Source organism: Aureobasidium melanogenum, assembly GCF_000721775.1.
Source record: "Aureobasidium melanogenum CBS 110374 unplaced genomic scaffold scaffold_1, whole genome shotgun sequence".
In the NCBI taxonomy this organism is placed as follows: domain Eukaryota; kingdom Fungi; phylum Ascomycota; class Dothideomycetes; order Dothideales; family Saccotheciaceae; genus Aureobasidium; species Aureobasidium melanogenum.
Window position 1 is genome coordinate 2,311,305 of NW_024470053.1, and position 25,239 is coordinate 2,336,543.

At 50.0% G+C, this 25,239-nt stretch overlaps 9 protein-coding genes across 9 annotated transcripts; 5 read left to right on the forward strand and 4 right to left on the reverse strand.

The window, feature by feature from the left end:
* Positions 1–586: 586 nt before the first annotated feature.
* On the reverse strand, positions 587–5,828 carry M437DRAFT_37203 (uncharacterized protein; the record flags this gene model as incomplete). Its single annotated transcript, XM_041019585.1, has 3 exons — positions 587–738; positions 788–2,501; positions 2,997–5,828. The coding sequence occupies 3 exons, from the start codon at positions 5,826–5,828 to the stop codon at positions 587–589; spliced, it is 4,698 nt and encodes a 1,565-aa protein (XP_040884881.1).
* A 1,367-nt stretch (positions 5,829–7,195) lies between these two features.
* On the forward strand, positions 7,196–7,579 carry M437DRAFT_37715 (uncharacterized protein; the record flags this gene model as incomplete). The annotated part of the gene is made up of 1 exon (XM_041019694.1): positions 7,196–7,579. One exon carries the CDS (start codon positions 7,196–7,198, stop codon positions 7,577–7,579), a length of 384 nt encoding a protein of 127 aa, XP_040884882.1.
* Positions 7,580–9,624: 2,045 nt separating this feature from the next.
* M437DRAFT_37659 (uncharacterized protein) lies at positions 9,625–9,921 on the forward strand (the record flags this gene model as incomplete). The annotated part of the gene is made up of 1 exon (XM_041019680.1): positions 9,625–9,921. The coding sequence occupies one exon, from the start codon at positions 9,625–9,627 to the stop codon at positions 9,919–9,921; it is 297 nt and encodes a 98-aa protein (XP_040884883.1).
* Positions 9,922–10,837: 916 nt separating this feature from the next.
* Positions 10,838–12,676, reverse strand: M437DRAFT_37411 (uncharacterized protein; the record flags this gene model as incomplete). Its single annotated transcript, XM_041019624.1, has 3 exons — positions 10,838–11,940; positions 11,990–12,275; positions 12,371–12,676. The coding sequence occupies 3 exons, from the start codon at positions 12,674–12,676 to the stop codon at positions 10,838–10,840; spliced, it is 1,695 nt and encodes a 564-aa protein (XP_040884884.1).
* A 595-nt stretch (positions 12,677–13,271) lies between these two features.
* On the forward strand, positions 13,272–14,760 carry M437DRAFT_62230 (uncharacterized protein; the record flags this gene model as incomplete). The annotated part of the gene is made up of 4 exons (XM_041024035.1): positions 13,272–13,325; positions 13,377–13,840; positions 13,895–13,991; positions 14,050–14,760. The coding sequence occupies 4 exons, from the start codon at positions 13,272–13,274 to the stop codon at positions 14,758–14,760; spliced, it is 1,326 nt and encodes a 441-aa protein (XP_040884885.1).
* Positions 14,761–15,051: 291 nt separating this feature from the next.
* Positions 15,052–17,119, forward strand: M437DRAFT_37838 (uncharacterized protein; the record flags this gene model as incomplete). Its single annotated transcript, XM_041019724.1, has 3 exons — positions 15,052–15,105; positions 15,162–16,109; positions 16,241–17,119. The coding sequence occupies 3 exons, from the start codon at positions 15,052–15,054 to the stop codon at positions 17,117–17,119; spliced, it is 1,881 nt and encodes a 626-aa protein (XP_040884886.1).
* A 146-nt stretch (positions 17,120–17,265) lies between these two features.
* Positions 17,266–18,606, forward strand: M437DRAFT_37342 (uncharacterized protein; the record flags this gene model as incomplete). Its single annotated transcript, XM_041019610.1, has 1 exon — positions 17,266–18,606. The coding sequence occupies one exon, from the start codon at positions 17,266–17,268 to the stop codon at positions 18,604–18,606; it is 1,341 nt and encodes a 446-aa protein (XP_040884887.1).
* A 1,828-nt stretch (positions 18,607–20,434) lies between these two features.
* M437DRAFT_71646 (uncharacterized protein) lies at positions 20,435–22,503 on the reverse strand (the record flags this gene model as incomplete). Its single annotated transcript, XM_041025710.1, has 2 exons — positions 20,435–22,410; positions 22,461–22,503. 2 exons carry the CDS (start codon positions 22,501–22,503, stop codon positions 20,435–20,437), a joined length of 2,019 nt encoding a protein of 672 aa, XP_040884888.1.
* A 537-nt stretch (positions 22,504–23,040) lies between these two features.
* Positions 23,041–24,764, reverse strand: M437DRAFT_71647 (uncharacterized protein; the record flags this gene model as incomplete). The annotated part of the gene is made up of 3 exons (XM_041025711.1): positions 23,041–23,367; positions 23,414–24,395; positions 24,448–24,764. The coding sequence occupies 3 exons, from the start codon at positions 24,762–24,764 to the stop codon at positions 23,041–23,043; spliced, it is 1,626 nt and encodes a 541-aa protein (XP_040884889.1).
* Between the last annotated feature and the right edge of the window lie 475 nt (positions 24,765–25,239).

Consider the following 25,239-nt stretch of genomic DNA (forward strand, 5'->3'; position numbering starts at 1 on the left):
AACGCAATGTTTCGAAAGCATAAAGCAAGAAGAGGAGCCATCGAGATGCATCATGCGATTTTGTCGAGACTCTTCATCCCTTCGGTGTGTTCTTGCCCCATGGGCCATGAAGGATCGCGTGCTCAAAAAGCTTAATCGCGCGACCCATCTAGATAAGCTCTCTACGATTTGGGACATGTTAGCCGAGCATTGACAAGATTAATCTACAAACTGCTTGACGATCGTCTGTTGGCTGGTGTCAGAAAAATAACAATGGTCTGTCATCGCAATTCGAGATGCGCTCGAGTGTAGTCCACCACATTTATCGGCTTCACGACACAGCCGCTCCAAGAACTGGACGATACAGCAGGAAAGAAGTAGTCAAGAAGAGATCAGAGTGGTCCTTTGGTAGTCCAGATCTATAGCAAGCAATGATACCTAAACAGACAAAGGAGATGATAGAAGCAGTAAGCTATGTGTTTGAACGAGAACAAAACAAGAAGAGGTCTCGGACAACGATCAGGCCAGTGACATGCCGTAGAACAACAGCCAGAACAAAGAGATACGAAAGTGTGGGTGAATCCATTTCAGCAAAGATAAAGCTGGCCTATTCTCCTCGTCGCGGTCGGTTTGAAGTAGTCAGAGGCTCAGCGGTCAGATGTTGGTTGCTCATAGCCGCACCATTAGTGTGAGTGTGTCGCAATGAGCCCATGACGTGTCGTCCTGTACTCCTAGATAAAGAGCCAACATCATGTTTGCCTATATCATGTAAGTTTCATGTGAAGTAGAAATTTCGAAGAAAACTTACCATCACAGCACGCCCTCACATTCTCCAGCCTATCGTGATTGTGCTCGTGATGTCCCGAGAGCACTGTGCCCAAGTCCTCTGTACTATCCTCAACCACACTTGCATCATATATCGTCGGTTCAAGAGGTCGACGAGTGCTCATCGCACTCTTGCTTCGCCTGCTAGAGAAACTACCACGCATACTTCCGCCAGGGCTCTTGAACAAGCCGCCCATGATACCTGCACGTCCCTGAGATCCATCGGACGAGCCAGGGGTCTGTGCGCCCCTTCGCTGAGATGCAGCCGCGGACTGGCGGTTGGCAAGGGATGGTACCTCAGACGCATGGGGACGATGCGGTGACGAGTTGCGAGTCGTTCTACTGTTGTAGCTGCTGAGACTAACACGAGTGCGAACTGTGTTACGACTTTGGCTTCGCATTGTCGGATTGAATTCGTCGACCATATCCTGCGTCATCTCCTCGTTCTCGCGCTCAGTGCCGGTGCGAAGCAAAAGGTAGGAGAGTGCATTGAACCATGTCTCATGCCTTTGTGCAGTCGGAGCTGTGAACACAATCTCGCGACCTGGGGTTACTATCACCAAGCTCTTCCTATGCAAGCCTGGTGGGTAGGCGTAATCATCTGTGATAACTCGGACGGCTTCGATAGCAACACTCTTTGCCTTTGACTGCTGCTTGCCAAGTGTGGAAGGATCGTGCTCACTCCAGTAGAGCGTTCTGGTGTAGGGGTGCACCCAGAAGAATCTTCTGTGTCTTGAGGCACTAATCTCAGAACGACCAGCCTTGCGTGTGTATTTCCAAAGATACTCTCCGATCATGGTCTGAGTGATAGCTTGGATCATGCGAGGATCAGTCGCAGGCAACATGTCTTCAGGGTACAGAACACCTCTACTAGGTTGAATACGCTCATCGACTTCAGAGACGAAGCTTGAAATGGAGCTGGCGCGAGTTGTAGGGGACATGGGGTCTGGCCGACCGGCGGGGATCGGTGCGAGAGCACGGTTAACAGTACCTCGTCCAGACTGAACAGATTTGCTGATGCTGGGCGTGCGCGAGCGAAGTGATGGGGGAGGCTTGTTGAGCGAGCCTGTAGGGATTGGTGGCGGCGGCATTGCAGACTGCGTGTTCCTTGCTCCAGCAGCTGCTGCAATACGTTGTGTGTGGTCCGGAGGAAGAGGAGGCTGAGCAGCAGAAGATTTGTGCATGCTGCCGGAGCTGGCAGGACGACGGGGAGCTTTGATGTTGGCACCTTCAGCCGCGTAGGGTGTTTCTGAAGCTCTTCTGGGGCTCTCAGGTCTAAGAGGTGTGCCTTCATCAATGTTGACAGCAGGAATAGTCAACGGAGTCTTGCGGCGCATCATCTTGTCGATCTCATCAGAGGATACCATTGTCTGCGTTCCCATCTCAGAAGTGGGGGTGCGCTTCATGGCAGGTCTTTCACCATTGTTCGACATGCTGCGCTGACTAGTGCCAACATTATTGGACACCTCGGCGAAAGGCTGTCTGAAGTGGCTGTCCTGCTCGACGTGAGGTGTTGAGTCATTTTCATCGGCAAAGACAAGTGTAGGTTCTCCATGGCTGTTGCCCTTGGCTCCACCAAACAACCGAGGCTCTTGAGTCGATGTCCCATCTCTGCTGCTAGTACGAGGAGGGAACTGAGCCCCAGAAGTAAGGAAGGCGGCACCAGGACGAACACCGTCGGTGCCTGGGATGCTGTTCTTAACGTCATCGGAGAGAGCCTTCTCGTCATCCAGGAAAAATACGTCATCCCTCTTCAGGCCATTCCTCGAAGGGGAGAACAAACTTTCATCCATCACGGGCTCCCAGTGTTGAGAGCGAACAGTAGAGAAAGTGAGTGCATTCCTCTGAGTCTCAATCTCCTTGTCCAGTTGCGGCATGCTAGGAGTGCGTGGCTCAGTATGAGATGTGGTGAAGGATGAAAACTCCAATGAAGGAGTCTGTACAGGCTCTGGCGAAGAAGCCATGATAGGTTCCGATGACATGGACTTGAAAGGAGACATGGCAAAAGACGGGATCTCTTTTACCATTGGTGCGGGCGCAACAGGTTCTGTATGTGAAGCAGGACCGGTGGAGATGGAGAAAACCTCGGGCTCCTTTACCACTGCGACAGGCGCAACAGGCTCTGTGTGTGAAGCAGGACCAGTTGACATAGAGAAAATTTCAGGCTTCTTTGTCTCAACAATAGGCACAACAGGCTCAGTATGTGTAGCCGAGTATTGCGAAATGGAGAACTTTTCAGGCTCTTTAACAATAGGAGCCACAGCAAGAGGCTCAGTGTGATGGCTAGAGAAGGTCGACATGGAAAGCTTCTCAGCCTCCCTGATAGGTTCGACAGCGGCCACTGGCTCAGTATGAGAAGATGCGAGCGTTGTCATGGCGAATTGTGGAAGCTCTTTGGGTGCAAGCTCTGCAGCGACAGGCTCAGTGTGAGTGCTTGAGAATGTTGCCATGCTCAAGGGCTGTGCCTTGGGTTGTACAGGGGTCACAGGCGCGAGGTCTTGTGAAACAATATCGGCAAAGTCCTTCTTGGCCTCGGGTGTTGCAATAGCCTTGGACTCAAACTCTTCCCCTAGCAGCTTGGGAGTCGCGGACTTCGACGCAGGCTCGCTCTCGATGAATTCACCAGGCATGTTGGATGACGCAACAGATGGGGTTTGAGCATCATCTTCTGCGATGGCCCGGGATGTCTTGTCGTGAGCCTCGTCGTCGTCATGCGATGCCGAATGACCAAGTGCGAAGCCAGCGACACCAGCGATGGCAGTACCGACAGCACCAGCTGCAGCACCAACGATGGATTTAGACTCTGGTTCCCAAGGTTCAGTCATCATTGCAGAATCGACCATCTTTGGCCTTGAAACTTCTGTGATGATGGGGGCTTCAGAGAGAGTAGGCTTCTTGACAGTTTCGGGGCTCACAGGAGCAGACTCAATACCAGCGTCAGTCGAAGTTTCTTCGCCGCTATCACTATCGTTGCTTAGCCCGTCCAACTCAGCACTGAGACTTTGACCGAATTGAACAGGGGTTCTCTGACTGGCTTGGCTGGCAGGGCTATCGTCACTAGCAAAGACTGCGCTATTGCGGGCAGAACCATTGGTTGAGCGACGACCCTTGCTAAGACGTAGCTTGTATCTGGGCTGCTGACCCTGAATGGGTGTCTTGATGTTCTCAAATTCGTCGGCAGAGGTAGATGCGGTCGACATGAAAGAGAGGCGGTTCTCGGCTTTGTTAGTGGCGTGCGGACCGGGCCTGGAAACAGGTCGGGATGAGGAGCCTTGGTTCTTGACAGGGCTGAACTCGGTCTCGGTCAGGTCATCGCTGCTGTCGCCATCGATGGTCTCGGCACCAGTCTGGAAGGCGCCCTCGGTCTCTGTGTTTGTATTATCATCATCCTCGTTGGCTGTCTCGAAAGCGTCGGTTGTGCCTCGCTCGTCGGCAGTCTCAAATGCATCTGTAGTTTCTGCGCTCTCGGGCTTTCCAAAGGCACCGGCAGTTCTGCCAAAGTTGAAGTTTCCGAAAGGTACAATTCCCGAGCTGATGTTGCGAGTAGCAGGACGACTCGGGCTTTCAATCAAAGACTGATCTTCCCATTCGTCATCGTCCATAATGATCTCGTGCTTAGCGGCTCTAGAAGCTCCCAGCTTGTCGGCGCGGGCGCCCTTGTTGAATTTGATGCCACTGTCATCAGAACGACGCTTCTTGCTGACAGACTGGCCGATACCACCATCGGTACGCTTGTTCTCTAGCTCATCCCTCGCATCTTGTAAAAGTCGTTTGAGCTCAAATTTTTCAGTCTTTTCACGATGGATGTTGTTCTTCAAGTTCTGGATCATACGGTGGGCGTGCGTCAGGGACGACTTGAGGGTCTCGGTCTCGAGCATGCCGTGTCGAGGAGTAGGCTTGACCGGTGAATTCTGTGGAGAGACGTCAGGGGTCGCGACCTCGGAATCACCATTGTCGCGGCCCAGAGAGCGCTGAGTGTCTTGAGGCTGGCTGTCAGCGTTCCATCTCGCAGCTACAGCCTTTGCCAGCTGAGTGTTTTGAGAAGTCAGCTCTTCGACTTTCTTGAGGAGCGCATCGCGAGCTGTCTGATGGCTGGTAACGTCACGGCGCAAGGTAAAAAGCTCGGCTTCGTGGTGCTTTTTGACGGATTCATGGTCATCGCTGAGTTTACCATGCGCAGCTTTGAGGTCTTCCAAGTCGCGTTGTGCAGTGTCCTTCTCAGCTTGAGCGAATTTCAACTGCTGTGACAGACGCTGTTCTTTGTCGGTCGCCTCCTTCAGCTGTGCAGTCAACTCTTGCATTTGTGTCTCGAGATTCCAGTTCTCATCCTTGCACTTCTGTTCGCTCTCGTCCAACATGCGCAAACGCTGCATCAGATTGCCAATGTCTGTCTCGAGCTGCTCTTTCTCCGTGGTTGCATCCTTGAGCGCATTCTCCTTCTCAGCCAGAACGGCCTGTAATTGTCTGACCTGAGCGAGAAGAGAAGTGCTGATCTCGGTAGCAAATTCAATGTCATGGACGCGGTTGGTAGGCTGATTACGCTGACGTCTGGAGCCTTCGGTAGGGTTGCGCTTGACTGGAGAAGGGCGGGAATCAGAGACGAAGACAGCAGGACTCGGTGGAGCGACGCTGAAGTCTGTTGAGACGATTCGCGATTTCGGTAGAAAGGCACGAGCGGTATCTTTGCCAATCTCGGTGTAATCCTTTTCCAGCTGATCCAACTTTTTCTGCAGCTCAGGAGTAATGTCCTCGGATGCGCCGTCCTCGACTTCTTTCAGACGGGCAGCCAAGTCCTTGCGCTGTTGCAAAAGGGTGGTACCGAGCTTCGAGGCATCTTGAATGCGTCGCTCCGTGTCCTTAAGATGAGCCTCGAGGGCGCGTTTCGCCTGAGCTGGCGAGCCCGAGTTGTACAAGGAGAAGACTTGGTTGTCAAAGGAAGCGTAGCGGTGGGGACTCGGTTGAGTGGGATTGGAATTGACGAAGGGGTCGTCACCATTTGACGACAGGTTGGCGGTCGTGGCCATTGTAGACCTTGGCGGGTGTGCGACAGGGTCGCGACACGCGGCAGTCGAACAAGATTAGTATAGTCGGAGGAGAAGATTAGTGAATGGGCTGCATCAGAGGCTCTGGTAGTGGATAGGATAAGTTATGCGGGATGTTGTTGTTGTGGATTGTCGGCTCCAAACAGTGGGCAGCAGCCGTTGAAAGGTTGTTTTGCGGGTAAAATGACAAAGTAGACGAAGAACAGAAGAAGAAGAAAAGGAGATAATATGAATTGTGTCAAAGAGCCAGGACTGTTCGACGCGGCTGCTCTGTCCTTGACAGCTGTCGGTCGGGAAAGAGAGACAACTCGTTCGACGAAACAAACAGACAGACCCAAGACAGACAGACCGCGACGGGAAGGAGAGGGGGAATGCAACGGAAGTGCAACCCTCAACCTGAAAATGCTCCGGTCTTGGCGGGTTTGATTGGTTCATTTCAGCACGAGTGCTATCAAGGCCCCCCAGTCTTCGGCCCCCATAACACTGGTCGATTCAGCTCGTACAAGTCGATAGCTCAAAGCCTCAAGATCCTTCAAAGACCGACGAGCGTGCCAGCAGTGCAAAAACAGCATACAACCAAAGCTCAACTTGATTTCGATCAAGCCACGCCTGTCACGACGTTAAATCAGGCGTCCAAGACAGCGGGCTCGAATACCGGCAGCCGCTGAGATAGCGTCACGACTCGTGCATGACCTGCAGCTAAACGCGTCTGTCCGCCCTGATACTCCGACAACCACATGAACCACAAACAAAGTCTGAAACACCGAGATCTGTTTGTCGTTCGCGGCTCGGCCCAGTCCTGCTGCACCTGTCAGCCAATCTCTATCACGACCGTGCCGTAGGTACTCGAAACACCTCTCCTTTTCTTGTTCACAGGCACTCAAAGTAGCCAGCAGTGCTGTACATTCCAGCCCTGACCCGTAGCTTGCACTGGCAAATTTGCTAGAAAGTATCTTGACTTCATCAGCCCGGACGTCTTCGCTTCCAGGGCCACCTTGTCTTGATTTTCTTCAAAGGCCTCGTCAGTGATTGTACCTTGACGGGCCGGGGACGCTGACAAGATGTCTTCCTTTGTTGCCACTGTTTTTGCAGTATTGACAGGAGAAAGCGTATCGAAGTTCAACCCACTCGATACACTGTCTTCGCCGACGTCCATCCTCTACTCTGGCACTTTGCTGAACCAAGCATATGCAATTCTGGTAAACTTCCCTAGACCCAGCAATGGTTTCGCGTATCCTGGCCATTTCGCCGCGCTCGCTAGCATCAGTGGAGCCAGTACTCTGCTGTCCTTACCTCTTCTATTACCCACGCCGAGCGACAGTCTTCTACAGATCATTGGGAACACTCTTATGACCATGAGCGGCTCACTCTTCAGCTGGACCGCATACACAACACAAAGAGGACGACTACCAGCAATTTTTGGTGGCAAGACACCCGACTTTATCATTGATTTCGGACCGTTCGCATATGTTCGCCATCCTGCCTACACTGCTTATCTCCTGGGCTGGACTGGAGCCTTGACTGCGCTTGCAGGCAGGAATGACGCTGGTTGGAGGGTCCCAGCCTTGGCTGTATGTCTTCTGGGTCTTGTGGGTGTGTACCACACGGGGTCAGAGATGGAGGAGAAGCAGATTCTCTCGGGCGAAGAGAATGATGGAAAGGTCGACCTCGGTAAGAAGTACAAGGAGTACATGGGCAAAGTCAAGTATCAATGGCTTCCTGGTTTGTTCTAAATCATGAAAATGAGCAGACACAAATCTCGAACCGAGGAAGTGAAGCGTCAAGTCTTGTGAATGGATGAAGCCCAGATTGTCGATGCGCTGTTGCTCGGTGATAGACCAGGAGGCAGAGATGCAGTCTTTCGGTGAATTGTAAGACGAGAAGAGCACTGCCAAATTTCGTAGTCGCAGAAGTTGCTTCACAAAGCAGTCGCATGATGGTAGCTCCTTCCTTGTAAAAGCAAGTCAGATTCGCATTCACAAGAAAACACAGCTGAACGACCATCCAGACCAGACGTTCAGCCAACTCCAAATCAGTCACCGGTACTTTGAGACTCTCATCACAAAGCCACAAAGCTGAAAATCCTGCTGGTCAGTGGTTGGTATACTGTACCACCTCGAAACCCCGCGCGAGCTAACTCAGTAATCAGGCCTGGCAGACCAGCAACCACACCCATTGCATTTCTCTCCATTTCAGTAGCTGTCGCGCCGCGCCAAAGTCGTTCATTTTCAAATGTCCAGAGCTCCCATTCGCGTCACCAAGAACGGAGACTCAACCTGATCCATTACAACGATGATCTCCGCTGGTCTTGTCATCTTCCTCGTCATCATCGGTTGCGCTGCCGTCTGCCTCTGCTGTTACGCCCTTTTCACTCTGTCTTTCGGCAAGCGATCCGAGCCCGTTGATCGCAGCAGACCTGCCGCCGTTCAAGAAGAATACATGCGCGAAGTGCGACAGAAGAACAGAGACATCATGTGGGCTCTGAGCGGCCAGAGGATTCGCTACGACCCAAGCTACGCTTGATCAAACATCTCTCCTACTTTGTCAACAGCAACCATTAACAACATGTCCATAACTCAGCTGCACCTCATGGTGCTCATCAATCGCGACAAGCTTCAGCTTTGCGGCTCCTTGAAATGATCATAACTTAGTTATTCCCGATGAAGTTGTTCCCGGCCTAATCCAACTCAAAGCATGACAATCCCTCATCTGGGGTTCGAGTCTATCGGGAGACTTGTCAGAAGGATGATCAAGTTCGGCATTATTTGGTAGCATCTGCGCAACAACATTCAATGACCGGATATCGGGCACAATTATACCCGGACGGAATGGCATGATTTTTCTTTCTAGGCCAATTTTGTCAATGCTGCTGCAACAACGGCCTTGTATAGCAGATAGCCTTATACAAATTCTATTCCAGCCACCATACCGTGTTGTCTCGTTCGTTGCTGTAGAGTGCTGTCCCTGAGCTAGAAGAGCAGTGTTTGAACGAAAAGTTAAACCCTGAAGGGCTGCTGGAGCTGAAACAAGAAGATGCGTCGGGATTGACGTTCACATGTCAAAGCCACTTTGCTCCACACCATGCGCGTCCTGAATTTCCCGCTCGCACCATCTCCTGATCAATTCTGTCCACATCACCGTCACAGTCTGATCAACATGGACGACGCGTCGTCTCAACTCTGCCAATTCAGGTAGTCGTGTAGGTAAGAGCCAATTCAGATTGTCGTGTAGGTAAGAGACGGCAGCAGCAGAGCGACTCTACTGGTACCATTTCCATGGACTGCGATATCAGAAAAACCAAGGGTTTGCGCAGATGAAAGCGGAAAGCGTTGCGAGCCCTGCAGCCATCAAACCCTGACAAAACGCCTGATGGTATGCGCAGCCCTGGGGCTTTTCAATGGTGGTCATACGAACTCGGCGTTGACGCATACGACGACGAGAAACTTCTGTTCCCATAATTGCTTCGGCCTCAGCTGTTGCCCGTTCCGGTATGGATGCGTCGGATCTTTTTCTTGCTTCAGCTCCCGATCCAGTCGTCTGCTTTCCTTTACCGTTGCATGTCACGAGCTTACGCAAGACCACACGCTCTGCAAGTAAATACCAAGAGTAGGTCTCCTCTGTCTCGGTTCTGGTTTTTTCCCTTCTGTCCATTCGACTATACATCTCCAACCTTGTCATATCGCTCGCTTGCTACAACCAGTCCTTCGCTACACCTCACCACCATATCATCCACTTTTATAGTAACAACAACTATTTTGTTACAACACACCTCAACGCCATGGCCCTCAGTAACGGAGCTATCATCGTCATCGTCATTGTCTGCTGCGGCGGCTTCGTCTGCTGTCTGGCAGCAATGGGCATGTTCTACCGCCGACGAGATCATAGCGAACCAACATTTATCAACCATGGCTGGCGACCAACCAACGATCAGAACGACTACATGCGAGAAATTAGAACGAAGAACCAGAAGGGCATGTTCCATGTCGCAAGATATCATGAGAGAGCTTCAAGCTCGCAAGCCTCAAGATCTACCTTCAGCAGCCCTAGCAGAAGCGAAGCTATCAGTCCTGTTTGATTGACACAATCTTGCTTGCCTTCTCTATTGTGAGTACCATGGATGCTTATGCAATATCGTACAGTGGCTAATGATTCTGGTAGATATTTCCTTCATGCTTTGCTATACTGTCATCTATATATCGGCCCATTGTCAATAAGAATTTGATGGTCGCATCCATCGAACTTCCGACTCTGATCTCTAGCCTGATCTTCTCAGGCTCGAGGCACGATTCTCTCCTCTGTTTGAGCATTTCACCATACTTACCTTCGCCGCCCGGACGATCTGGCTGGCCTGCTTCAACTTTTGTCAACGGCAATGCTTGTGGCATTCTAGGCTGCATCGTCTCACTGGTGAACGGCTTGTCTAAATATTCTGCTCTGCTTTGCTTCTGCATACTTTTCCCATCCTTTTTTTTTTTTTCACGCATATACCCCTAAAGCTCAGACTCAGATCTGGGCTGCTTTCACGAATCTCATTGTCGTCTTGTTGTGTCTCAGGCAGACTACATGATACTTTTAACGAATTCTTTCCTTGATGTATTTGTATTCTTGTGTACTCAGTATGAATCAATCTCGCTCTGTCATTGTTCGATCGTAATACCGTGCGAGTCTTTCCTATCTGCTTGTTTTCTGCTGGAAAAAAAAAGGCTTTGCTTTTCCAGTCATGGAAGTCTAATAATCGTTTTGCGAGGTCAGGTTCTCGAGTCATCATTTCTAAGCAGACAAACATGACTTGTTCGTGTGAGTTCAGCCGTTGAGAGACTTTCTCGTGGGGTATAAACTTCGATGACCTTCACCTCCTATCCTCCACGATCGTAACTTCTCATGGATCATATCGCTGCCTCCAAATATTCTGGTAAGCCACTGTTCAGAGTTATCAGCAGAAGACTCGGAAAGAGGAAAGAGAAAGGCGGTTGTTTTGTGTTTGTCCAACGTCATGAACCCATACTATTCATCTCAATCGAATCCTCAACGACATGCCGCCGCTTCCTGAGCCCAAGGTCCTTGGCACAATCGTCCCAGAACCCCTTCGAAAGATCTCCAACAAGCGAAGCCTCATATGCATCAATCAAAGGCCTCTCCCAAACCAAATCAGCTTCATGCGCTTTCACGCGCTTTGACTTTTTGGCAACTTTCCAACCAGAGTAGGTCACCAAGGCCACAAATACCATAGTGTAGTATGAGAAAAAGGTTCCAGTATTCCACCAACCAGGCAGGAATGTGGTATAGCCATACATGATGACGGTAAAGACCATAGTGCAAAGACCGAACCAACCACAAAAGGGTTGTAAATAGCCTTTATAGGGCAAAGTGTTTCTGGAAATGCCTTGGACTTTGAGGGCGCGGTAGAAGAAGAGGTATACAATGCTCATTCCGATGTAGTTGATCATTTGACTGGCTTGAGTGAGATTGGCTAGCCATGTGATGACTTTGGCACTTCCAGAGCTGATGGAGAGGAAAGATAATAGAGAGAAGAGCATAGGGACCACGAAAGCGTAGATGGGCACACCGTTTTTGTTGCATTTTGTGAAGAATTGGGGAGCGTGGCCGTCCATGGACATGGCGTAGAGTGAGCGCATCGAACAATACACGTATGAATTTCCAGCCGAGAAGATTGAGGTGACCAGGAGCGCGTTGGTGATGTCTGGCAGTACCTCAATTCCAAGATTGCTCATTGCGACAACGTAAGGTGAAGCAGCACCAGTTCCCGAGCCATCTCCATTGAGCTTTGCGATCAAGCCAGCGTCGTTGTAGGGAACAACGATGCCACAACATAGAGCGCCTCCGATGAAGAAAATACCGTATCGCATGTAAGTTGCCTTGAAAGCGCTTTTGATAGTTTTGCGAGGGTTGATGGCCTCGCCAGCGACCATGGAAAGATATTCAGGTCCAACAATCGTAAAAGCCGCTTGGAAAAGCGCAGCCAGATATCCTTGAAAACGTCCTAGCGAGCCAGTAGTCACATACTCGGCAAAACTTCCAGGATCTCTCCAGTATCGAAAACCATAAGCGTCGTGTTTGGGGTTGCCACCAACCACTGATTGAGTTAGTGGTCAACCTTCTCGAGTTAATATTGCGGTACGTACTAGTGATGAAGGTGAAACAAAAGACAATCAAGATCAGCAAGACTTTTCCGCTAGCCAGCCAGAACTCGCTCTCACCGTACCACTTGACGGCAAATATATTGAGTAGTCCGTAGAGTATCGTGCAGGCAAGACACACGGCCCATACAGGAATATCATCCCTCCAGAACGTCAGGACTAGGTTCAATGCCGAGATCTCGAATGGAATCAGGCAGAGTTCATAGAGTAGGAAGTTCCACCCCAGCATGAAACCAAAGGCCTCGTCTACCCAGTGAGTAGCCATACGAACCTAGCGGTGAGGTCGGGTCAGCAACGTTCTCATTTAGAAATTGAGCACAATGCCAGCGGACGACCTCCGACGGCTTCTAATGCTTTTTCACCTACCCAACCACCAGCGACCGGCATGAAGGTCGCCATTTCTGCCATGCTGTTGTTCACTGACGCAAGCCAAACACTATACATGGTGAAAGCAATGAAGAGACTGCCGGGTCCTCCTTCGATGAGGCCATAACCAATAGACACAAACAGGCCAGTACCAATTGAGCCGCCTATGGCGATCAATTGAATTTGACGGTGGTTCAGTGTTCGGTGCAGATGGCTGATAGACACGACATCACCAATATCGTCCTCATCTTGGGTTTCTTGAACAGGTATCGATTTCTCCTCGACTTTTGAGGATGATGCTGCCATGGTGCAGGTGACTCCAGAGCACAGAAGATCGAAGAAATGAGGGACAGAGAGAATTATCAGAGACGAGACGCATCGCGGCAGAGTTGAGGGGACCTCGAAACTCTATAAAAGCCACGACATTGCTCACAGCTGTATAGCGACGACAATGGCTATCTATTTGATCGAGTGCAGTTGACATGGTTGACGGCTGACATGGACCAATAGAAACTTACATATTGTTATCGCACCTTTCTTTTCGAGTGACGATACGCAGCTCAGGTCTGTAGATGCTGAGGTCTTATCAGAGAAAGTCTTGGCTCTGACGTTCGCCAGAGGTCGTCTCGAGGCTCCCGATTAGGATTAGTCTTGGGGCTGCTTTGCCCTACCAAGGCTTGATGTGTACGCCGGCATCGCAGATGGAACGGACTGGCAGATAGTTGCTTGATAGAATTACCTCGTCGTCTCGAGGATCATAGAGAGATGAAAGCATCGATATCTGATAGTCATAAGCAGCTTCCTCCCGATGCCACTCCTTTAACACCTCTCTGATTGCTTCCTCGTCATCTTAGTGGGTAGCCATATCAAGCAATACCACTTACAGTCAATCTGAAGCAAGATGCCATCACTCGAAGTACCGTGTGCTCACGAGGAAGATATGTTTGACCCAAAGGTGTGTCCTGAAATTACCAACAAATCAACTGCAGCCTCTTACTGCTCACAGATACATCTTGATTTCAGCCCAGCCGACAATGTATTTTCGTTGGCAGATCTCGGTATCGAGGAACACGAATACACCACCCCAATTGCCGGGTCTACGCCATTCAAATTGTTGTCGACGGAAGGCGTAATGGCATACCGGAAAGCTCTGTTGAGAAAGGAAGTCTTTGACGAATGTGCTGGATATCCATTTCCAGGAACAGTGACTCTGCGCAATGTTGCCAAAGTAAGCAAGTTTGTGTCTGACTTCTGGACGCACCCGAAGACAGTCTCCATAATATCAGATGCGCTAGGCACCAAAGTGGAGGCAATCATGCCTACAGAGATTGGCCATACTAACATCCAAGTCTCCGGACCGGGAGATGTGCTCGATCAATTGAAAGTACGGCCATCGGAAGAAGCACTTCCTTTGACAGAGGAGGAAGAAGCTTATGATCCTTTGTCCGGATCATCCGTCATACCCTGGCAGTGAGTTATGCTTAGTCATCGGTGTGTGCCGTCAGACATTTGACAGTGTCACAGTGTGGACTCCTATCCTTATGTTTGTATTATAATGCTGTCGGACACAACTCACATGAAGGGTGGCGAGACTTATATAAGCGGAAAAGACATCCAAGCGGTAAGTCAAGTGCAGAGATTCGTACAATCGCGGAGATGACGGCTAATCCACGAACAAGGTGAAAGGACCAAGTCTCGGTACGGCAGTCGTGTTGCAAGGCGGCCAAGTTAAGCATTTAGCCGCGCGCACATTCGGGTCCGCAGAGAGAATCACCACAATCACATCCTTCCGAGCTGTGGAAGTAGGTCGGTTCGACGACAGCCGTCTTGCAAACCTCAGAGCATACGACAATCTATCCGAATTGTACAGCCAATGGTCGGTGTATCGTTTAAGGAAGATGCGTGACGAGATTGATGCTGCCCTGGTTGAGATTGACAAGACCACACAAGCTGGTCATACCTTCGTCCATCAGAAGACAGAGAGTCTGTGTGAGGAGCTGTCAAGATACGCGAAAAGAACCGCCCGGCAGATGGTCGATCCCGAGATCCGTGACGAACTCGCACGGAAGTATGGGGCTCACGGCATTGCGAAAGCAAGCGATTATTGGCAGATGGTCAGACGTTCGACTCGAGCTAGAGTCATGATTGCAGATGCTACTAAGTTCGCGGAAGACAGCATGCCGAGGATGAAGAACTATACTCTAGATTGGTGTCAAACCAGAGCCAGAATCATGAGGGGCGCCAGAGAACGTGGGACGAATGGACTGATCATATGGGATGAGAAGGTCGACTACTTCCTTGGCGATGAGTTGGAAGCCCAAGGACTGAATGAGATATTATTGTATTGGATGGAAAAGACTGGTCTGATGAAAGGCGTGGTAGATTCTTGATGGTATGCACAAGTAGACTCTGTTGTCAGGTAGCAGCATGAAATTAACAACACGGTTTGTCCCGAGCTGACCACCTCCACAAGTCTTGGCAAAGGATCGATTATTTTGCGGCCTGGTTGATTTATCTCCGAAACCGCTCGACAGTTTGCGTTATCTCTGTAACACATACTTGGAGACTATATGTGCCGTAATGGTGTGCCCCTGTAATGCGCGACCAGCGAGCCTGGCCGTATCGCTTTCAACTCCGAACGACTCAATTGATCAGTCGATCGACGAGGTACAGGCTGCAGGATGCGAAGAGGAGTCCGTTCGGCTACAGGTTGCCATGAGTGCAGGGCCAGACATGTTTGTCTTCATATTACGTGAGGATCGTATGTGACTGGGCTAATAGCCTCACTCAGGTTAAGTGCGATGAGTCAAAGCCGACCTGTATGAGATGCAACAAACGCCAATCCTCGTGCACTTATGGGAAGAAGCTCGAATGGCGTAACAACACTGCTGCTAGACCTAGATCCATTGTCAAACGGATAGTCACAGATCAGTCGAAGGACCAGGCCATTCAGAAACCCAACAATACAATTCTTGGGCATCTAGAACCCGATGGCTTGGTCTTCGGGTCTCTGGAACTGCCGCAGTTCATGAATACGTCGACAGTACTGACCGAACTCGCTCAATGGGATGAGCAATTTGCATCTATATCTGACATCGGAATGGCAGGTGCATCGGATGATATGGCTAGTATCTATCAGATGCCTGGTCTGCCTGGGACTACCTCTTTGGAATGGCAGGAGCAGCTATCTCTTCCATTGGCAACCGATTCAGTCGCTACAACTTATGTCCCAATTCAATACGGATCCCTACCGGCTGATTTCAATCTGAGCACAGATCGAAGCAATGCTTTGATGGAATTCTACTTCCAGAAGGTAGCTCCGATTTTCTCGTGCTATGACGGCGGCAAAAATCCCTTCCATCATCTCGTAGCACAAGTCTGGCATCGCAATAAGCAAAACTCTGTCGAGTATCTGATGAGCTCTATTCAAGGTCTTGCAGCTGTATTCCATGCAAAAGACGAACCGGCGTATCATGCTGAAGTTCTCTTCCTCCAGAAGCGGACCCAGGAACAGCTCGAGCAAGTACCTGAAAGCCAAAGGCACGGTTCCAAGTATTTATTTGCTCTGGTCTTGCTGAGTATCAGTTATATGTACAGTCAAGATGTGCCTGCTTCGTTCAAGGCCTTGAAACTGCTTCGTGACATCTTGCAGCACGAAGCGACAGAACATACATTCAGAACATCTAAACTACAGAATCGCGAGCTCCGCTTCTTTTGGGGACTACAGGTTTACTGTGAGGTATGTGTTCGACGCTCATGCCATGATCAATCCCTTAATGAGTCACCGTGGATGGCATTCATGGTTCAGTACAGCGGAGCTAGTTGTTTTGACTGTTTTGTGAGCCAAGCTGACTCGACCTGGTTCTACAGGTGTTCTTTGCCTGCACCGATGAGTTCTATTGTCTTCCATCAGTTCCTATGCAACCTCTAGACGCCAAAAACGATCTCAAGACTCGCATATATCCTCATCCGTTCACAGGTGTGGCGAATTCGATCAGTAGCACCCTTTTGGAGGTGATACAACTTGTCAAGAGACAACGGAAACTAGCCAGGAGCCATGCCTTCGTCTCTCAAAAATACCTGGATGCTATCCAAAGTCTCATGGCAGAAGCTACAATACTTGAAGAGCGCGTGTTCACCCAAGCTATACCCAGTGTCGACAATATCGAAGACCCAAAAGACCCACTAACGCCTTTAGAGCATCTCGTGAAGATGGCAGAGTGCAATCACCAGACTGCACTACTCCAACTTTACCGTGTCTTTCCGGATGTCCTTGTCAGACGTTTAGAAGCCAGTGCAAGTCATGATGGGATGCCAGTTTCGGACTCTACGATGGAACGACACTATTTGTCAATGGCAATGCACATTATTGACACCTTGTCTTCCATACCCAACTCTTCCAGCACGACCCCGTTCCAGACAGTCTTGTTGCTTTCTACTTCAAGTGAGCTCGGTCTGCAGTCAGGCTCTCAATCTCTCATCGACTACAGCCCGCTAGAAACTCCGCGAATGCACAGTCAAGCTACAGCCTGTAAGCCACCATTCACCATGGATCTGGATGAGCTAGGGAGGAATTCTCGCATTCTTGGTGCCCGCGACTTCGTAGTCAAGAGATTACATGAATCCCAGCAGTCCATTCCAGGTGATAGGCTGCCTAAGCTGCTCAAGATTGTGAGAAAAGTCTGGGCATTACTTGATGATGATCAGCGACATGAAACAATCTATTGGTATGATGTTGCAATGCAATAGCATATCGTCTTATACAAGGCAGCTGCGACCCGGAAGAAACCGGCACCCCACATTAAGCACAAGCTCCGACCGAACAAGCTGTTTCTGTCCGGGCAAAGCAAGCTTGTTGGCGTCCTTGCCTCCATGGTTTAATGATGATGACAATCATGGACCGCCATGAGAATACGTTTCCGCAAGAGATCTGGGTGGAGGTCATGAGATATTGCTCTCAGGAGAGCTTGGTCACCCTCTCGCGCGTTTCCCCTCTGTTCTGCACAGAAGCTCGTAAGTTGTTGCTTCGAACGGTCAGATCAAAATATCCAACCAGCCAAGAGGACAATCATATGGGTGTCATTCACAGACCATATGCGTTCTACGACTTACTGAGCAAGTATCAGGTCGACTGGAGACGGATGATTAGATCCATTGAGCTTCATTGGCTAAGCGAATACGTGGGCAAAGATGGCGAGAATGCACTGTTTGGAAGGGAGAAGCCAGTCGAAGACCATCTCATCTTCAGGACTGCAATGCTGTTATGTGAATGTCATCATCTCAACGATTTTCATCTCAGTGTCAGATTTCTCAAGGTGGCCACAGCCATGCTCAAGAACGCATCTCCACCCCTAACTTCTCTTGACTTCTCCCTACCACATCGATATTCTTGGGAAGATACCTTTAGGGTCTTCAGCCTACCAACTCTTGACACCCTGGTGATACGGAATCTCCTTAGTCCGGATCAACCTGCTTTTCGATACCCTAGCGCAATACCGGATGCCCTACACGAACAACATGCGGTCTCAAATGTACGAGATCTCAGACTTCTGGATTGTGGCCCTCTTACTCAACAAATATCTCCATTGTTTCAATGGCCGAAAAAGTTGGAAAGGTTGATTTATGCACCCGCACGGTCGAAGTGCGAGCCATATTGGCGCACCATTCTAAGGCGAACGGGTGATATTTCAGATGCAGTGGACCTATCCCTCGAAGTCCTCGCACCCTTGCGATCTACGCTACAAGAGTTACACTTTGACCTTGGATTGGACAGACACTGGATATTGCCTTTTAGAACTGGAGAACTGTTTCGACCCTTCACTAAACTATCACATCTTACTGCTCCCGTCGAGTTGATCATGCAATCAAGCGGTCTTTCACGATCGAGGCTTGACAAGCCATTCTATACCAACTTACCTCCTAGCCTGGAAGATCTTGAGCTCAAGTTCACCTCATACATCTCCTGGCATTCTAGAGCCGCTCACTCTGGCCTTAGTGCAGATGCTTGCTTAGAATCTGATCCAGCTCATCAGCTGTTTGACGAAATCTCGACTCTCGCAGTGCAGAAGGAAGGATCGTTTCCTGCATTTCGTAAACTCACGCTCACTGGAGATGGAGAGAAGCCTTTCTTGGTCAAATGCTGTCACGTTGATTATGCTTTGGATGATCTTGAGAACAGAGGTGTACATGTGGTGCAGCGCGACTGGTATCGACAGTCCACGGAGACTTGGTCTTGAAGAATCGCATCACACAAATTTGTTTCCGCCTTGATGGTTCAATACAAGTATCATCGTTCAGAACATTTCCGAGCCTAGGTAGTGAATGATTGGAAGTATTCAGCCATCTCTTAGCTCACCACTTTCAAGAATGAGGAAAGAGTCAGGTGTCAACATTGTCAACTCTGCGTCGTCTTCGAGACAACAAGGACGAAATTCAATATAGCAAGCCTGAAGCAAGATAAAGAATCACCGGTGAACTTCACTGTGGATGTGCAACATCGACCAACGAAGACCTAAGCTAGCCAGAATGTGCAAACAACATATTCAAAGAACTTGCACAGCTAGCCGAACTCAAGGCTGAACTGCCGAATCTGCGAACCCTCCATCTGATGCCTAACTCTATTCAGTGGCTGGAGTGTGAGCGAGTGAAACGCCATAGAAACACTCTTGAAGATTCGGGTATAGCTGTTTCTAGGAGTTATAGAAGTCATCTCTTGTCGTCGTTTGGTCATGAGTTTCGATGGGAACTTTAATCATCGCAGTAGACCTTTTTTTGTGTTCTAGCCAAGACCGCTTCTTCGGCCACATAATATTAGCAATCTTTTGAATATGATTGTGAACTCTTCTGAGCAGGTAGCTTTTCAAGATTTTCCCAGTCTGTGATGTTTGCCTTCGACCAGTGTGAGGGTCAGGCTTCAGCTAACGACAATGTACGATCTCTTTTCGATGACAGCCAGCGATTCCATCTTCGCAGTGTGATACCCTCAAGCAAACACTTCCCCGAGGTTACAACCTCAACCATCCATATGCGATCGAGCCGCTCATGCACATCTTCCTCCTCGGTCAACACTCATTCTCAAAATTGTGCATAATAGCATGTTTAACAGGCCACACCTCCGGCGACCACAACGTAACAACCGCCGGCGTCTTAACCCACACCTTCCACGTATACTTAACCAAATCCCTCGGCGCATGCGTCCGAGTAATGTAAAAACACACCAACGGCAATGCCGAAATCCTAGTCACATAAAGATGTTTTCCCCACACCACAAACACAGTCTTGACGGCCCTGTGCCAACGCAAGTATTTGTTTTCTAGCACTGCGCGGCCGAAAGCTGCAGGGTCTTTGACGAGGGTTGCGTTGGCGAGGCTGGGGTCTATGGGGGAGTATGTACCGAGGATGTTTTGGCCGAGTACTAGGGTTTGGAGGAGTTGTTCTGAGGATAGAGCGTACAGGCTTTTGTTGGTTAGACAGAGGTTTTTGAGGGATTTTGTTTGGCATGACTGTAAGATGAGGAGCCAGATGTCGGGAGGGAAGACGCCATATTGGAAGGAAGCCATCTTTCACTGCAAGGTCCAGGATTGCTGTTGGTGATTTCAATTTGTGTCAGGAGGATGTTGACGATGGTGTCGCTGACTTGGGATCGTGTGTAGCCAGGTCAGTCGTGGGTGCCCGGCTCTCGACGCAGAAGGTGCACCTCGCGCGACGTTGGAAGTGCTCGTCTCGTGATATAGCAGGTGCCAGGAGCACAATGCAGAATGCGCCTATCTCGCGATGCAGAATGTGCCCAGGGCGCGGTGTAAAAAGTGTCCGTCTCAAGCTGCAGAAGCGGCCTGTTTGTGCGATGTCGCAATGCAGCAAGTACTGTCTCAAAAGCGTGTGGGACCTGAAATGTGGTTGTTATAGATAACTGGGCTGTAAACCACTGGGCGATCCAGGGTCGTGTGGCATGCGCGTGGTTTGGTGTCCAGTCAAAACTTGCTCAAACAATGTGCACCCACGAAAACCACGGAAGACAACTGGAAAAAGTCGAGCGAACCCATATCTTGAAGATCTCGGCATCATCTACCTACCTCCACTCATAGCCTTGAAGCGTGCCTCTGCAGCCCTAGCTCTTCGTTCTCGTTCGAGCTTCATACGCATTTCAGGAGTCATGCCTCTAGCCTCTTCTTCTCTCTTTTCTTGCGCTGTCTTCTCTGGTAGCATCTGTGCCAAAGTCTTGCCCTTGCCATATTTCTTCTCTTTGCCCTGCTCTTCTCTGATCTTGTCTTCGTTCCGCAGTCGCTCGGTTTCAGTCTTCCGTCGCTGTTGTTCTGCTGCATCTTCAGCTGCCTTTTCATCCTTTTCACGCTGTACACGAGCATTGTAGTCGGCTCTTGAAAGCGCGGCTGGTACACCTGCCAAGTTCCAGTCATATGCACTCTCTCCCAATTCTGAGCGAGCCAGACGGAAAGAGTCTCTAGTTGCGCGATCGCCTGCCACTTCGAAAGCTGTCTTCCCTTCTGCGGACTTGATGGTAGGGTCGGCCTTTGCTTTCAGTAACAACGACGATATGAGAGCAGGAGCGTTTAGTGATGCAGCTAGATGCAAAGGCGTAGGTGCGTGATGGTTCTGCGGGTTGTCCGAGGGGAAGAAGGTGAAATTCGGTGAAAGGTTGTTGGATGTGATGTATGACACCAGTCCAGGGGCTTTTGAACGACGAATGAGAGCTTGTAGCTGGGTAGTGTGGAGCATGGCCTCTTCATCCTCTTTGCTAGGCTTCGCGGGTTTTTGCGCAGCAGGTTTGGCAGCAGCCTTTGCTTCGGCAGCTTGACGAGCAGCTTCTTCCTCTTCAGCTTTCCTTGCAATGGCAGCTTCGTCAATGGTAGACACTTTTACCCTGGTAAGCTCGACAAAAGAACGCATCAGCTCGGCTTGAGTTGCACGACGAGTGGCGAAGGGGAAGCCCCTAATTCTCTGATCTCTGGAAGTCAAGACCTGGTTCTCGTAAGGGCCAAACAAAGTGCGACGATTAGTGGTGCCAGTAGCACGGACGAAGATAAGTTCACTGCTGTCAATCCAGACCTTCCAGTCTTGCAGCAGCTGACGGACCTCTGCAACCAGAGCTGCCTCATTGTAGCGACGAATGCCAGCACCAGCAGAGTGCGCATTACCCTTGGAGCTATCATTGGCAGATTGTGAACCACCTTGTTTGCGACGAGTTGTGTAGCGATGGAAAGTCTTGTGTGCGAGAACAGTGGCAGCACGATCCTCAACACCAGCCTTCTTTGTCATTTTTGGCGTCAGAGACACAACCATGGCGGCAAAGTGGCCACCACCAATCATGCAGAGGAAGTAATGAGGGCCGGCGGCAGAAGTATCTGGTTGTAGAGAGCGAGGCAGAGGGACGCCTCCTGAGTCTGCAGTAGGAGCCGAGGTGGGTTGTGTTGGTGGAGGCTTGGGAGAGAGTTGCTTGTCCTTGATGGTCTGGAGGATGGTAGCCGCATCTCCGACTTGTACGGCGGGAGGCAGAAGAGTTCTGTAGACACCGAGAGCGACATTCGAAGGTAGCTTGGATGACGAGAACCACAAAAGCGGTGGTTTGCCTGCGCCCACCTTTGTCTTTGTAGTTGTAAAGTCGTCAAAGTCAGGATCTGCAATGTTTGCCTGCTTCTTGAGCAAGGCACTCAGGGTTGTGTCTTTCTTGCCATCTTCATCGCTGCTGGCCGAGTCTTCACTGTCGCTGCCTGAGATGCTCTCGTCCAGATCCCCTACCAGCCGCTCAAAGTCGTTCTCGCCCACAGGTTTCAGACCGCGCATCTTTTGCTTCATGTTGTAGCCATGCAGATCACTGCGCACATGACTCCTCTGCTCTTGCACACTGCGAAATGACAGCCCACACAGTCCACATGACGTTGCTGACGACGGTGCTCCATCTTCGGTCTCGCTTCTCTTGCTGTTGCTAGCGGCTAGCAGTTCTGTCTCTTCGGGTACGGCAATGGCAGCATTGTTTTGGGGCTTGAGCTCGAGCGTGGAGAGAAGTTCCTGAGGGAGGTCAAACACTGTGCTGGCATTAGTATAAGGCGCATTGGCTCATTCATCTGATACTTGCCATATAGCGGGCGCTGCAGTAGCGGCTCGGTAGTTTGCGACATGTTGCGACAGTATTTGTGTATGTCACGACAAAAGTGAACATTGAAATGATGCTGTTTGGGAAAGTCGCTCTGACTTACTCGACGTCATCGTTTCATCTGTCGCTTTGCTGCTTGTGTCACCCTGCATCTCAATTTCACATCCCCCTGCGATTAGAATATCTGCTTCTGTGCCACTTAATCTGTAGAACTGTATAACTCTGTAAAAGCAAGAAATGATGTCAAAAAAAAGTGGTAGCAGTAGGGAGAGAGCTCAAATTCTGTTTTCTTTCTTTGCGCACCATCGCACCCAGCAAGGACTAGCGAAGTTCCTACCACCAGTTTTGGAGAATCAGACAATATCTTAGGTTGGAATGGTAGATCTCTCATAAGATATATAATAGCGATCATAGGGTAATACGTCTAACATCGATATTGCAACATGCCACCAAACTAGTGATCAGTAGGCTGTGGCCTGTCAGAACGTTACCACACCCCATCCTCATTCCCCTTCCGATGCAGACGCAGGAACCAATCGCTCTGAACAGATCCATACCCGCCTCACCATAGCTCAATATCCAACACTAACCTTGGAACGCCTGTGAAATTAGTAGGCATGGTGTAGCTGATATTCCAATACTCAAAGTCGTTGATCACCGTGTCTTGACCACCATATGCGCCAGCGAAGGTGACTGCGTACGATGCGTCTGCATTGGTAGAGACACTGACGTTCGCACCTTGAATGTCATTCCAGCTTGCAACATTCCGCTTGTTGGCAAAAGTCGAGACAAGAAGGCTGAAGATTGAAGAGCTGTTGCCATATGGATAGGATAGTTCGAGGCGATTTGGAGAGACAACAGCTGTGGTTGCGTTTTCGCTGGCGTGTAACTGTGTAAAATTAGCAAAGATACTTCATGAGAAAGGAGCTACACACTGTGATGAAGCCGATACCAGCACCAGTATTCCACTGTATCACAGCAGGATTGAAAGTGCTTGGGTTGATCGCCGGTCCGCCAACAACATTCTCGTCAAAAGTCTCAGCACCAATGCTGATGTTTGGGGCCAACCAGCTCGTGATATTTCGTGGGTATGTATCGAAAGGTGGGGAGTAGGTGGAAGAAGTAAAAGTATGTTCACCACTGAAGCTTTTCAAAGCCTCCAGAACGTCATCGGGAACCATTGATGACTGGAACTCGCCTAATATGGCAAAGAGAGGTCCATAAGCAAAGTCGGCGCTGTGTGACATGACTTGTGGACGAGAGATGAGCGATGACTTGTCTTTGCCCATGATGATCCAGAACCACAGAGCCATGAGACTGAAGTATCTATTCATGTCAAAGCCATATGATCTATCCCAGGGCCCTGCCATGTTCTTGAGTTCAGGATGCCATAATTGACCAACAGCATCCCACGTAGCCTTGATCATGCGTTCTCCGTAGCGAGTCATGATAGAGTCAGCGGGAAGGTATTTGGCCCAGAGAGTCAACCCGAAGAGCGATACTCCTGTATACGTGCCGCTGTTGAACTCAGATAGAGTATCAGCACGGTTGAAGAGGTCAACAATCTCCTGGGCATACTGTTCGCCGGCCATGGTGAAATTTGAGTCATTGAGACGACGTCCAGTCCAGCCTGACACGAATGCTCGCATAATCGAGGGATTGCTGTAAGCTGGATACAGGTTGTCATCGTCGACACCACCGACTCGATACGAGTCGCCAATGGTGGAGTTGTGTAGAGATTCAAGTAAGAGGTCTGTAACATTCTTACTCAGAAGGTGTGAGAACTCCTCTAGACCGATGATGAACGTGGTTCCAACGAAGCCGCGCCAGTTTGGATCCCACGAGTTGTAAATTTTTGCTGGATATGCTGCGGTTCCTACATAGGGTTCCTCGGGCTCTTGCTGGTAATCACCAAACCTGATCTACTCAGCAGTTGATCTCAACCGTACAACTACAAGGTCATACATACCATTGCTCTGCAGGATCTTTATACTGTCCTTGAACGATGTTGGTCAGGATCTTCTCGGCATTGTTGACGTCGTCTCCTTGGTTTCTTGCCAATAGGCCAACGGCATACCAAGCTGAGCTACGAGTGTCGTGTCGAAGAGCAGCTGCAGCATCCAGACTGTAGAGGTAGCCAGCATCAATGTCGTAGTATCCATCCATCCAGCTCATGGACTGATTGAGCACTTCCTGAGCATTGGTTGAAAGTGAGCTGACATATGAGCATGATGCCTGATTGAGGCATACTGCGAATGCTGCGAGAACCCGACCACGAGATAGCATTGATGATACTTGTCACTATTTGACAATGGCATATCATTGGAAATCACCATGTTCTTGTATACTGTGTCAATTCAGGAATTGGCACGAGACTCAGCCATGATCGCCATGGCTACTGCGTATCATTATGCCGGCCAAGCTACAATGCGACGTGATGATAGGCCAATCTGGTATATTCGGGTTGATTGTAACCGAAGGGGCGAGGTTGGTTGGAGTTTCATCAGCCCTGTGAGCTCTTCGGCGGGGTCGGGCAAACTGTCGGCTGCGACCGTGTCCTTTTTTTGCCGCGACGAAGGATGCAACTTCGTACCCTCTCATACGCTTATCTGGTCATGATAATTAGACCTGCTAGACTGGGAGCCATGCAAGATAGTACAGTAGCAGATCTGCAGAGCGCGTCACATCGCGCTAGGCGGCCACTGATTCGCCCGAGTCGCCTCGCTATCATTGCCCGGCCGGCCACTCTAGCACTCGACAT